The following is a 12475-nucleotide window of genomic DNA, read 5'->3' as shown; positions in this document are numbered from 1 at the left end:
AATTCCATTTATATGGTTTATCCAAAATTGGCAAATCTATAGAGATAGAAAGCATAGCAGTGGTTGTTTGGGAGTAGGAATAAAAATGGGAATTGACTGCAGATGAACACAAGGATCTTTTTGAAGTGATCGACATGTTCTACAACTGTCTTTTTTTTTTTTTTTTAAGATTTTATTTATTTATTTGACAGAGAACACAAGTAGACAGAGGCAGGCAGATAGAGAGGAAGGGAAGCAGGCCCCCCGCTGAGCAGAGAGCCCAATGTGGGACTCGATCCCAGGACCCTGAGATCATGACCTGAGCCGAAGGCAGCGGCTTAACCCAATGAGCCACCCAGGCGCCCCAACAACTGTCTTGTGATAGGGGCACAAGGGTAGTTCAGTCGGTTAAGCATCTGCTTTCAGCTCAGGTCGTGATCCTGGGGTCCTGGGATCGAGCCCCACCTCAGCTTCCCTGCTCAGTGGGAGTCTGCTTCCCCTACTCCCTCTCTCTCTGCTCCCCCGGCTTGTGCTCTCTGTATCTTTCTTTCTCAAATAAATAAAATCTTAAAATCTTAAAAAAAAATTTTTTTTTTTAAAGATTTTATTTATTTATTTGACAGAGAGAAATCACAAGTAGGCAGAGAGGCAGGCAGAGAGAGAGAGAGAGGAGGAAGCAGGCTCCCTGCTGAGCAGAGAGCCCGATGTGGGACTCGATCCCAGGACCCTGAGATCATGACCTGAGCCGAAGGCAGCGGCTTAACCACTGAGCCACCCAGGCGCCCAAAATCTTAAAAAAATTAAAACAAAAAAACTGGCTTGTGATAATGGTTACATAACTCTGCAAATTTACTAAAAAAATCACTAAATTATACTCTTATCATAGGTGAGACATATGGTATATAAATCATATCTCAGTAAAGATATTTAAAAATTTATGACCTACTGTAAAAGCTGTATTTGTGTGTGTGTGTGTTTTAAGATTTCATCTATTTATTTGGCAGAGAAAGCACAAGCAAGGAGAGCAACAGGCAGAGGGCGAAGCAGGCTCCCACTGAGCAGGGAGCCTGATGCAGGGCTCGATCCCAAGACCCTGAGATCATGACCTGAGCTGAAGGCAGACGCCTAAGTGACTGAGTCCCCCACACGTCCCTACATACATTAAGATTTTTAAAGCTATTTGTCTCAACCTGGTAAGTGACATAAATATATTTATTCATATATACTCATATATATGAAAATATTTATATGTTCAAAGCTGTATCTATAACTGTTAAAAAATGTTGACACTCAAGGTTCTGCATGGGAAAATGACTAAGCAAACTGGTTTATTGACCTAAGAGAGCTCAGAGCAGCATGTCTCATGCTATACCCTGAGGAACACTGTGTTCCCTGAGATGTTAACAGGTATTACTAGAAAAACAGGTACTGAGGCCAAAAAATTTGGTAAGAATTCCTTTAAGATATGAAGATGTGACCTTTCTATTTATCTCCAAACCTCAGGCACTATGATCTAAAATCCATAAGGTATCACTAAGTACGTAATGTTGAGAAAATCCATCCAGGGGCACCTGGGTGGCTCAGTGGTTTAAGCCTTTGCCTTCAGCTCAGGTCATGATCTCAGGGTCCTGGGATCGAGCCCCACATCGGGCTCTCTGCTCAGCGGGGAGCCTGCTTCCCCCTCTCTCTCTGCCTGCCTCTCTGCCTACTTGTGATCTCTCTCTCTGTCTATCAAATAAATAAATAAATATCTTTAAAAAAAAAAGAAAGAAAGAAAATCCATCCACTTTGATAGTATTGAAACCCAACTAATTGTTATTTGTGATAAAATATATGCTGCTCAAATATTCACTAATAGTAGTGATTTCCAGTTAAACCCAGGTGCCCCAAGACAGAGGTATTTTTAAAAGGCATAAACAAGAAAACAGGGAATGGAAGAGAAGATAATGGGAACAACATTTTGGAAGATGATAAGCAAATGAGCCAGCTGTGGCTGACTTAGCAACCAGGGACATTCTGCCCCCAGTGAAGGTCCTGGCAGGAGGCCAGGCCCTTCTAAAAGGGGGAAACAAGAGGATTCGTTAAAAATCTTCATGCAAGGGGAGCCTGGGTGGCTCAGTGGGTTAAAGCCTCTGCCTTCGGCTCAGGTCACTACTATCCCAGGGTCTTGGGATCGAGCCCCGCATCGGGCTCTCTGCTCAGCAGTGAGTCTGCTTCCTTCCCTCTCTCTCTCTGCCTGTCTCTGCCTACTTGTGATCTCTGTCTGTCAAATAAATAAATAAAATCTGGGGGGCCTGGGTGGCTCAGAGGGTTAAAGCCTCTGCCTTCGGCTCAGGTCATGATCCCAGGGTTCTGGGATGGAGCCCCGCGTCGGGCTCTCTGCTCGGCGGGGAGCCTGCTTCCTCCTCTCTCTCTCTCTGCCTGCCTCTCTGCCTACTCATGATCTCTCTGTCAAATAAATAAATAAAATCTTTAAGAATAAATAAATAAAATCTTTAAAAAAAAAATCTTCATGCAAAGTGGAGAGGCCAGGACACTTCCTCACTCCTGGCAGCAGAGGGCGTGCCCCCCCCTTCATCCTAGAAGCCATATGCTCAAGAAAGGCTAAAATAGAGAGGCTCCAGCCTCCACCGAACTACATGCTGGGCCCTGCCTTCCAGGCTTGGAAGATACAGCAGTAAACAAAACAGAAATCTCTGCTTTTCTAAAGCTTACATCCTACAGAGATCAATGGAAGATCCACACTAAGGTAGAGACAAAGAGGCAATCCTAAAAGATTCAAGAGAGAACAAAACAGGTTTAAGAATCAGATTGATGTGGGACCTCGTGGCAACCACTGAAGCTGGAAGATAACAGAACAATGCCTTCAAAATTCTGAGCAAACATGACTCCCCACTCTCAGATCTTATACCTGAGCAAATCATCAATCAAATGTAAAGGCAGAATAATGACATTTATAGCTTTAATTTTTTTTTTTTTTTTTTTTTACCTTCCCTGTACTTTTTCTTAGGAAGCTCTTGGAGAGTGTGTCCTATCGCTATGAGAGAATAAACAAAACAAAACAAAACAAAAGGCAGATGTGGAATCTAGGAAATCAGACAGAATATAGAATGAGGCAGAGATGTTGGTGCTGGCTGCTCATCAAGCCTGGAGAGTAGCCAGGGCAGCAACAAGAGGAGATCTCCAAAAGGGACATTTCCAAAGAGATAATGAAAGTAAGAGACTACCTGATGGGTTTGAACATGTTGAGAAGGGATTCATTTTTATGGGAAAAATTTAGGGATAGATGTGTGACAGGCACACAGAATACTGAGCAAATAAGTATAATTTTTGTAAAGTAATCTCTACACCCAATGTGAGGTTCGAACCTGAGTCGCAGGCTCTACTGACTGAGCCAGACAAGTAAGTGCCCCCAAATAAGTATAATTATTAACCAGCGGAAAAAAAAAAAATTAACTGAAGAAAAAAATTACATGAAATAAATTTATTCTATGTATACAGTACATGGCTCAACTATAAAAAATATTTACCTATCAAAGGTAGTACAAACATTGAAAACAAATCTAATTCAAAAGTATGTTATAAACATAAAGGGAAAAGGGAGGGAGGGAGCGGGAGGGGAAGAGAGGGAGAGAGAAAGAGAGTGTGTGTGTGTGTGTGTGTGTGTGTATACAGAGGAAGTATAAGTAGATTCAATTCTCAATTTCACATTAGGAAAACAACTGACAATATCTAAACCTGGAAAATAAAATAAGTAACAGTATAAGCAAGATACTTAGAAATATGGAGGGGAAGTCCAGAAAAAAACAGCTAAAAACATTGACAGTTTCATCAAGGCAGTGGGGATGTGTAGGACAAGGATCTGCTCTTTTCCTCATTATAAATTCATATTGGACAACTGGTTTTTTTTTTTAAAAAACTGAGATATAGTTTACATACAATGCAATGTAGATATAAGTATACACTTAGATGAGTTTTGACCATTTGATTTTTTTAAAAACTATGTTCATTTATCACTTCGATCAAAATAAAACAGGGGCAACTGGCATGGGATTCCTGGTATCAGGTTAGGGAAATTGAGTCCCACGTTAGGTGTAGAGATTACTAAAAATAAATAAATAACCTTAAAAAAAAAAAATGTCATGCTCCTCTGAAATTTTTTTCATTTTTGGTAAATGAAACTGTGAAGTGATTAAAAAACCCTCCTGGGATGTCCTGGTGAGTTTCTGTAGGAGCCTCCCTGACCAGAAGAAGGCACCATTATTTCAACTGGCCGAGGAAGTTGATATTGAGAATTCCAGTTCAGGCACTTTCCCCAGCTAAAATATACTTATATTTTTCCCCAGGTAAAATATACTTTACCTTCTTCCATTTTTGAATTAGAAATGAGCATCTGTCTCAGATATTTGAGGAGGCCGGCCCAAGTAAAGGTGCTGTATGCCAGTGAGTTCTCAGACATTTGAGGAATGTTACGAATACCCAGCATCTTGAATTCAGGATGGGGAACCAAATTCTCCATTAAGTCTCCTGTAAAGAAAAAAAATCTGAGCTAAACTTTTAAATTCCATAATGTTTCCACTGGCCCATACACAACTGTGGCTTGATGGTTTGGAGGGCCAAACATGTTTTCTCCTCCAAGACCAGAGTTGCTTAAGTTTAAAAACATAAATAAAATTTCAGAGACAATGTCTATTTTATTTTATTTTTTAAAAAGATTTTGTTTATTTATTTATTTGACAGACAGAGATCACAAGTAGGCAGAGAGGCAGGCAGAGAGAGAGAGAGGGAAGCAGGCCCCCCGCCAAGCAGAGATCCAGATGCAGGGCTTGATCCCAGGACCCTGGGATCATGACCTGAGCCGAAGGCAGAGGCCCCAACCCACTGAGCCACCCAGGCGCCCCGACAATGTCTATTTTAGATGACATATTTTGGCACATATTTTAGCATGAGTGAGAAAGGCACTTTGCCCAAAAGGAAACAAGAATTTAGAAGCTAAGAAATTGGAAACATGAATGAAAAATTTAGCTACACCTCAGGAAAATAAAGTAAGCATGAGAGCTACTATGCTTTTATCATCATTCTATAGTCACTATAATTTCCTTTGGAGATCTCTTATTTATTTTATCTACTTAAATGATAATCAGAACCTTTTAAGTCAAACTCTACTAGGAAAAAAAGAGAAGATTAGGGATTCCTGAAGACAGGAATATGCCTGTCTTTAGAAACTTATATTTGTAATGACACAGGATTATGGAAAAAGGCTAATTTGTTTTGCATTCAGAGCTGTTTTATATGTTTGTAGAAAAAGCTAGAGGAAAGAAAAAAATATATTACTACAAAAACATGAAATATAAATTTTATAGCAGTACAAACTCATATTCTATATCCTCAGGGAAAGAACAGATTTTGATGCCAGCATATACAAAATGCTGCACAAATTGGTCTTATGCCTAATGGAGTTTTCTCTAAACCTAAGAGTCCTTTTCTGCAGAATACCTAGAGCTGAATTCTATTGCATAGCACAAATAAAGAAGTGACAGCCAACAGACGTAGCCTGAGCACTAACACATAAATTATTAATTATCACAATCCCCTTTTCCCCCCAGCCTCCTTGTTCACCCACTCTCATTTTAGCCAATCTGGGACCTTGCTGAGACCCTATTATGAACTGAAGGTTTGTTCCCCCCCTCAAATTCCTATACTGAAATCTTAACCCCCTTGGGGCACCTGGGTGGCTCAGTGGGTTAAGCCACTGCCTTCGGCTCAGGTCATGATCTCAGGGTCCTGGGATCGAGTCCCACATCGGGCTCTCTGCTCAGCGGGGAGCCTGCTTCCTCCTCTCTCTCTCTGCCTGCCTCTCTGCCTACTTGTGATCTCTCTCTGTCAAATAAATAAATAAAATCTTTAAAAAAAAAAAAAGAAATCTTAACCCCTGAGGTGATGGTATGTTAAGGATGGAGCCCTTATAAAATAGGATTAGTGCCCTTATAGAAGGGGTCCTCCTGAGCTCTCTAGCCCTTCCTGCCATATGAGGACACAATGAGAAGATGGCCATCTGAGAACTAGGAATCAGATCCTTACCAGACACCACTATTGGTGTCTCGATCTTGGACTTCCCAGCCTCCAGAACCACAAGAAATAAATTTATGTTGTTTATAAGTCACCTAGTATACAGCACTTTTGATATAGCAACCTAAATGGGCTAAGACAAACTAATCCGTGGACTGCCTGAATGCTCAGTCTATTAGTCTCCCCCCTTCTTCGCTCCTCTCCTTAATCAGCTACTTGCTCTTGTCTCTTCTTCAGATCTTTCTAGTGAAAATCCAATCTTGGATCCGCCTCACTCCTCACATTCTCTGTGCCTGTCAGAGCACAGCTAAAGCAAGTCACCCTGGGGTGCCTGGGTGGCTCAGTTGTTAAGTGTCTGCCTTTAGTTCAGGTCATGATCCCAGGGTCTTGGGATTGAGCCCTGTATTGGGCTCCCTGCTCGATGGGAAGCCTGCTTCTCCTTCTCCCACTCCCTCTACTTGTGTTCCCTCTTCCGCTGTGTCTCTTTCTGTCAAATAAATAAATAAAATCTTAAAAAAAAAAATAAAGCAAATCAGCCCATCTCACTGATGGGACCCCTCAGAATTTAGATGCCGAACACTGCTGCCCACTAATGCTGATGCTCTGTTGTAAAGGTGCCATCCCCTCAAACACCTGAGTGGAGCCATGTGGATATCCAAGGTCATCTCATGCAGAGACTCTGGAGCACAGCAGACATACCTGAGAAGGGGCATGGAGGCCAAAGCAGCCGGAAGAGAGTGAGTAGCAGGATATAAGATCGACAAAGCAGTGCGAAACCAGACAGAGCAAAGCCTTACATGTGATTTCAATGACTCTGGCTTTAACTCTGGGTGAGATGGGAAACCTGAAGGTTTGGAGTAGGAGAGAAACAGGATCTAATGGGATTTAACCTTTTAGACAAGTAAAGCCAGAGTTCAGTCTGGTTGCTATACTTAAAGAAAGGCTGTGCATTGGCAAAGGTTGAAGAGGGAAGACCAGCCTCCAGCCAACTCCTCACAGGACATTTCCATTACGATATGAAGGCAGATGCCTAACCATCTGAGCCACCCAGGTGCCCCCATGGAAGGCCACTTTAAGGGGTAACTGTGACCTGAGACTGGGAAGATAAAAGGGAAATGGCCAGGAGGATATTCCTGGTAGAGGGAGCAGGAAGTTGATGAGAACAGCAAGAACAGACCCCCTGAAAATGAGCTGGGCTCTGAGGTGCAGTGAGGCCCCCGAGGCTGTGCTCGTGAACAGGGAGAAGAGCAGAAGGGAACCTGGAAAACAGAAGATGGATTACAGGATTACATACAACTGAGGCACTGGTAGACTCTGCTATAAGAAAGCTGGACCTAAGACTTTAGAATTTTTTTTTTTTTTTTTTTTTTTTGGTAGGCTCCATGGAGCCCTGACCTAAGACTTTAAAACTGAGCAACTGAGGGAGTGAGAAAGAAACAAGCTTGTGGGAGAAAGCTGTTTCAAATACATTGTTTGGGATGTCCATACAGGAAGGCTGCAGGATATAGAAATCTGGAGCTAAGAGAATTGGTAGGAGTTGGAAATAAACCAGCAGGTTGGAGGATACAAATGGCATTTAGAGCCATGGAAGTGGGCCAGTTATCAGGGAGAGAATCCAAGACCAGCATTTAGAGCTTGGGGAAAGGAAGATGAAACAAAAGAGGGAAGAAAGAAAGGAAAGGAATAAAAGGAGTGATCATTGAGTTAGAAGGAAAATCAGGAGAGGGCTGTCACAAAAGACAAAGAGAAGATTTGGAAGACTAAAGGTAAGCCATGCCAAATTCTACTGACAGGTTGATGGAAACAAGGAGAGCAAAGTGTCCACTGAATTTGGCAATGTGGACATGCCTGTGACTTGTAAAAAGCAATTTCAGAAAAGCAGTGAGGGAGAAACTAGAGCAGAGTGGGCTGAAGAGCAAAGAGATGAGGAGAAGAGGACAACAAGGGCAGACACAAGTCATAATGCCCTTGTATTGTTCTAAAGAATAACAGAGAAATAGGTTCAATAACTAGAGGTGAGGTCAAAGGAGGGTATTTTCAGTGTGAGAGATGCCAGAGAGTTGTTATAATGGCAGTTATCTAGGAAAGATGCATGGAGAACAAGAGATGAGTGAGGAATTAAGCTCCTGAAAAAAGAGAGGGAATGGGACCCAGAAGCCAAGTGAGAGACTGGGCTTTGATAGGAGCAGGACACTTCTACTGTGACACCAGGTGAAGTGCAAAGGTGAGTCCAGAGAGCACAGTAAGGTTTGCAGACATAGTGGGGGAGCTGAGAGAGCTCCCGTGTGACTAAATGCCTTTATTTCCTCAATGAGGTCCAGTGAGGAATGACTAGACTAGCCTGCAGACTCAACCACCAGTTAGTTTTCCACAGGCGAATTTTTCAATAATAAAAGTGACTATGTCACCAACCTGTTTAAAATTGTTCGGCAGTTTTCCCTTCTCTTTGGGTGATGAGAAAGGCCTCCAAATGGCTTATGAGGACCTGCAAGGCCTGCCCCTGCTTACCACGTTAGCTTCAGATTTCAGCCAGCCCCTACACCATTCCCTGCACTCCAGTGCCACTGGATTTGTTTGATGTGCCAGGCTTCCTTCTGCTGCAAGGCCTTTTCATGTGCTGTTCCCTCTGCACACGCTACTCTCTCCTCCCTCCCTAAGTCACTTCCGAGTCCTTATCCAGCTCTTGGCTCAGGTGTTGTTTTCTCAGGGCAGCCTTCTTTGCGCCTGCAGTCTAAGTCTGATTCCTTCATGACACATTCTCTTGTACTATGTTCCTTTAGAGCACTTAACTCAGTTTTTAATTATATGTTCTTGATGTATTTTATTTGTTTAATGTCTCTCCTTCCCATTTCACAGGGAACACAATGTCTGCATTGGCTCCCGCTGGATCCCTGACATTTAGCATAGTGACTGACACATAGCAGGAAGTCAATAAATATTGGTTGAGTGAACAGATGTGCAATATGGTTAAGTACCATGACATGCACAGATATTAACAAGATACAGGTCTCCAAGGAAGCTGCAAATGAGTGGGATTACATAATACACACATGACAGAATTCCCTCTGTAAGGAAACGCATGGTGTTAGTTACAATGGCATCATCTGGGAAAGGGTGAGGACACATACTTTTGATTGCTTTTGCAATCTTTGCATTCTACCTTCGCATTCTTTGAATACGTGTGTGTGTGTGACTTTTATTTTTAAATTATTTTTATTTAATAATTTGTTTATTCATTATTTATTTAATAAATTTATTATTAATTTATTTAATAATTAATTTTAAGTTATTTTTAAAAAGATTTTATCCATTCATTTGAGAGAGATAGCATGAGCGAGAGAGCACAAACAGGGACATCATGAGCAGGGAGAGCGGCAGAGGGAGAGGAAGAAGCAAACTCCCCGCTGAGCAGAGAGCCCAATGCAGGGCTTGATTCCAGGACTCTGCATCATGACCCCTGCTGAAGGCAGATGCTCAACTGACTGAGCCACCCAAGCACCCCTGTTACTTTTAAAGGTAAGCAAACACACTTAAAGAAATAATAAAGGTAAGAAACATTAAGTGACATAAAGGAGAGAATGCCTTAAATTTCAAAGGAAAGAGGGTTACACTAGGTAAAGGCCTCAGCAGGAAAGCTTTATAGAAAAATTATCACTTGAACAGGTGACTGAAGGATGAGTTAAGGTTTCAATACAGGTGAAGAAGGGAAGGATGAAATAATTACTGAGAAGGAACACTGAGCAAAGGGATCAGGGCTGGAAATTACCAGGCTGAAGAAAGACAATGGAGACAGGATGAAAAGTAGGTGGGGGCAGAGGAAGCAGGAAGTAATGAAGCTAGGAAGTTAGGGTTTAGGGCATAATGTGGAGTCCAGGCTAAGGAATTCTCACAAATGTGGCCACAGGTTGAACAGGAGAGTGTAAGAATTAGATCTGTGCATGCGGGCGGCTCTTTTGCAGTCAGTGTGTAAGATGGACTGCAGGGGGAAAATGCAGGGTTAGGACCATCTTAAGACAGGAACATCAATTTGAAATAAGCTCCGTTTTTTGTGTGAGAGAGAGAGAGAAAGAGAGAAAGAGAGAAGGAGTAGAAAGAGACTAGTTTACTTTGCATTCAAGGAGAGTATGCACTATTAGATAAGAGATATGGATACCATGAGCCAATGTCAGACAGGAGAGGAGGGGAAGAATGCAGGAAGATGGCAGAGACGGCACCAACAAGTCTGAACATCCTGATGAGATATGAGGACAGTGAGAGAAAGCCAGGTGATAGAAATTGAGGAAGAGGGACGTGGGGAGAGATGGCAGGAAAAAAAAGATGGATCCATTCAGAATAATCTAAATTTAAAGAAGCAGAAGGTAATTAAGAAAAGTGGGGTAGGTGGAGATTAGGACTGAGGAGAGTATAGATTATGGAGTTATTTGCAGATGATATGAATTGATAAGGCATCACTTGACCAGCTGAAAAAAGAATGATGAATTTTTTTTTTAAAGATTTTATTTATTTATTTGACAGAGAGAGATTATAAGTAGACAGAGAGGCAGGCAGAGAGAGAGAGAGAGAGGGAAGCAGGCTTCCTGCTGAGCACAGAGCCCGATGCGGGACTTGATCCCAGGACCCTGAGATCATGACCTGAGCTGAAGGCAGCGGCTTAACCCACTGAGCCACCCAGGCACCCCAAGAATGATGAATTTCTTTATGGGGTGATGAGAATGATGGTTGTACAACTTCGTGAATATGCTAAAAATAGAATTGTATACTTTAAGTGAGTGAATTATATGGTATGTGAATTATATGTCAAAGTTTCTATAAAAAAAGAAGAGAAAGGATCCTGAAGAATGGAGTCAGTGATATCACCACTCTTCAGAAATTTAGTAACTTCTCAAAACCTCATAAGACAGTTGGAAAGCGGGGTGCCTGGGTGGCTCAGTGGGTTAAAACCTCTGCCTTTGGCTCAGGTCACGATTCCAGGGTCCTGGGTTCGAGCCCTGCATCGGGCTCTCTGGGCGGGGAGCCTGCTTCCTCCTCTCTCTCTCTCTCTGCCTGCCTCTCTGCCTACTTGTGATCTCTATCTGTCAAATAAATAAATAAAATCTTTTTTAAAAAGTGTAAAAAAAAAAAAAGACAGTTGGAGAGTGAAGTAGCTCTTTAGAAAGGTTTTTGAGAGGAGGGAAACCTGAGTGTATCCTCAGACAGAGAGGAGGAGCTAGTAGGGAATAACTGTGAGGCTTTCAGAACATAAGACTTTCCTACAAATTACATACAAGAGGACAAATACCTAATGGATTTCTTCTGTAGTGACATGAGCCTTCCACGGAATACGTAGGCTGGAACACGCTTCCCAACTGATGTGCAAGGACTTGGTTTATATCACTAAAGGAGATCTGCTTGATGTTCATCAGTTTCGCACAGATCTTATGAACAGCATCATTTTCATGAACAAGGAGGGCATCTGAAGATCGGTACAAGTGAGAAAGAGTCAAAATGGAGTTGTAGTTCTGGACAATAACCTGGAGAGAAAAAGGTCAGAAAAAAAAGAAAAGAGAAAAGAGCTGTTCAGAAGGTAGACTAGAAGGGCATCCTGCCTGGGTTCAAATCCCAGCTCTGTCACTTTCTAGCTATGTGATCTTGGGCAAGTTATGTGATGTCTCCATGCCTCAGTTTTCTTACTTGTACAGCAGGGATCATAATTACACCAGCTCCTTGAATTGTAAGGATTAATGACAGAATGCAATTAAAGCACTAGAGCAGTGTCTTGCTGTTTGTAAGGGCTCAAAAAACAGTGACTATTACTATTACTATCACACTTCCTTCCTACATTTCCTATAGTGACTGACTCACCTCTATTTTATCATTTCTCTTACAAGGTTGATCAACAGGAAATTGACCTATATAGAAAATTCCTCTCAATGGAAAGAAAGGAGGGGTGCCTGGGTGGCTCAGTGGGTTAAAGCCTCTGCCTTGGGCTCAGGTCACTATCTCAGAGTCCTGGGATCCAGCCCCGCCTCAGGCTCTCTGCTCAGCAGGAAGCCTGCTTCTTCTTCTCTCTGCTTGCCTCTCTGCCTGCTTGTGATCTCTGTCTGTAAAATAAATAAATAAAATCTTAAAAAAAAAAAAAGAAAGAAAGAAAGAAAGAAAGAAAGGAAAAGTCTTTGAAGGTTGGCAATGGCATGATGAACCCCAACACAAGGTCAAGGTCCCTCCTTTACATACTGTAGCCACAGGGACAAACCCAGGAATGGGTTTCTGAGAGAAGATGCACAATTATCTCCTTTGGATTTTTTTTTAATTTTATTTATTTATGTATTTATTTATTTATTTCAGAGAGGGAGAATGAGTGAGAGGGAGCATGACAGGGGAAGGTCAGAGGGAGAAACAGACTCCCCCGCTCAGCAGGGAGCCTGATGTGGGGCTCCAACCCAGGACT

At 42.2% G+C, this 12475-nt stretch overlaps 1 protein-coding gene across 9 annotated transcripts in view; it reads right to left on the bottom strand.

The window, feature by feature from the left end:
* The window catches only part of TUBD1 (tubulin delta 1), a 28751-nt gene that overhangs the window by 9516 nt on the left and 6760 nt on the right, over positions 1 to 12475 (bottom strand). For all 9 annotated transcript variants that reach the window (XM_082705929.1, XM_082705928.1, XM_082705927.1 and 6 more), the window contains 2 exons: positions 11327 to 11558; positions 4342 to 4506 (listed from right to left, as the gene is read on the bottom strand). In XM_082705929.1, coding sequence (XP_082562055.1) covers positions 4342 to 4506; positions 11327 to 11558 — 397 coding nt within the window. The remainder of the gene's footprint in view (positions 1 to 4341; positions 4507 to 11326; positions 11559 to 12475) is intronic.

The sequence above is a fragment of the Mustela nivalis genome (assembly GCF_964662115.1).
Source record: "Mustela nivalis genome assembly, chromosome: 17".
Classification (NCBI taxonomy): Eukaryota; Metazoa; Chordata; class Mammalia; order Carnivora; family Mustelidae; genus Mustela; species Mustela nivalis.
This window is presented reverse-complemented; position numbering and strand designations above follow the sequence as displayed.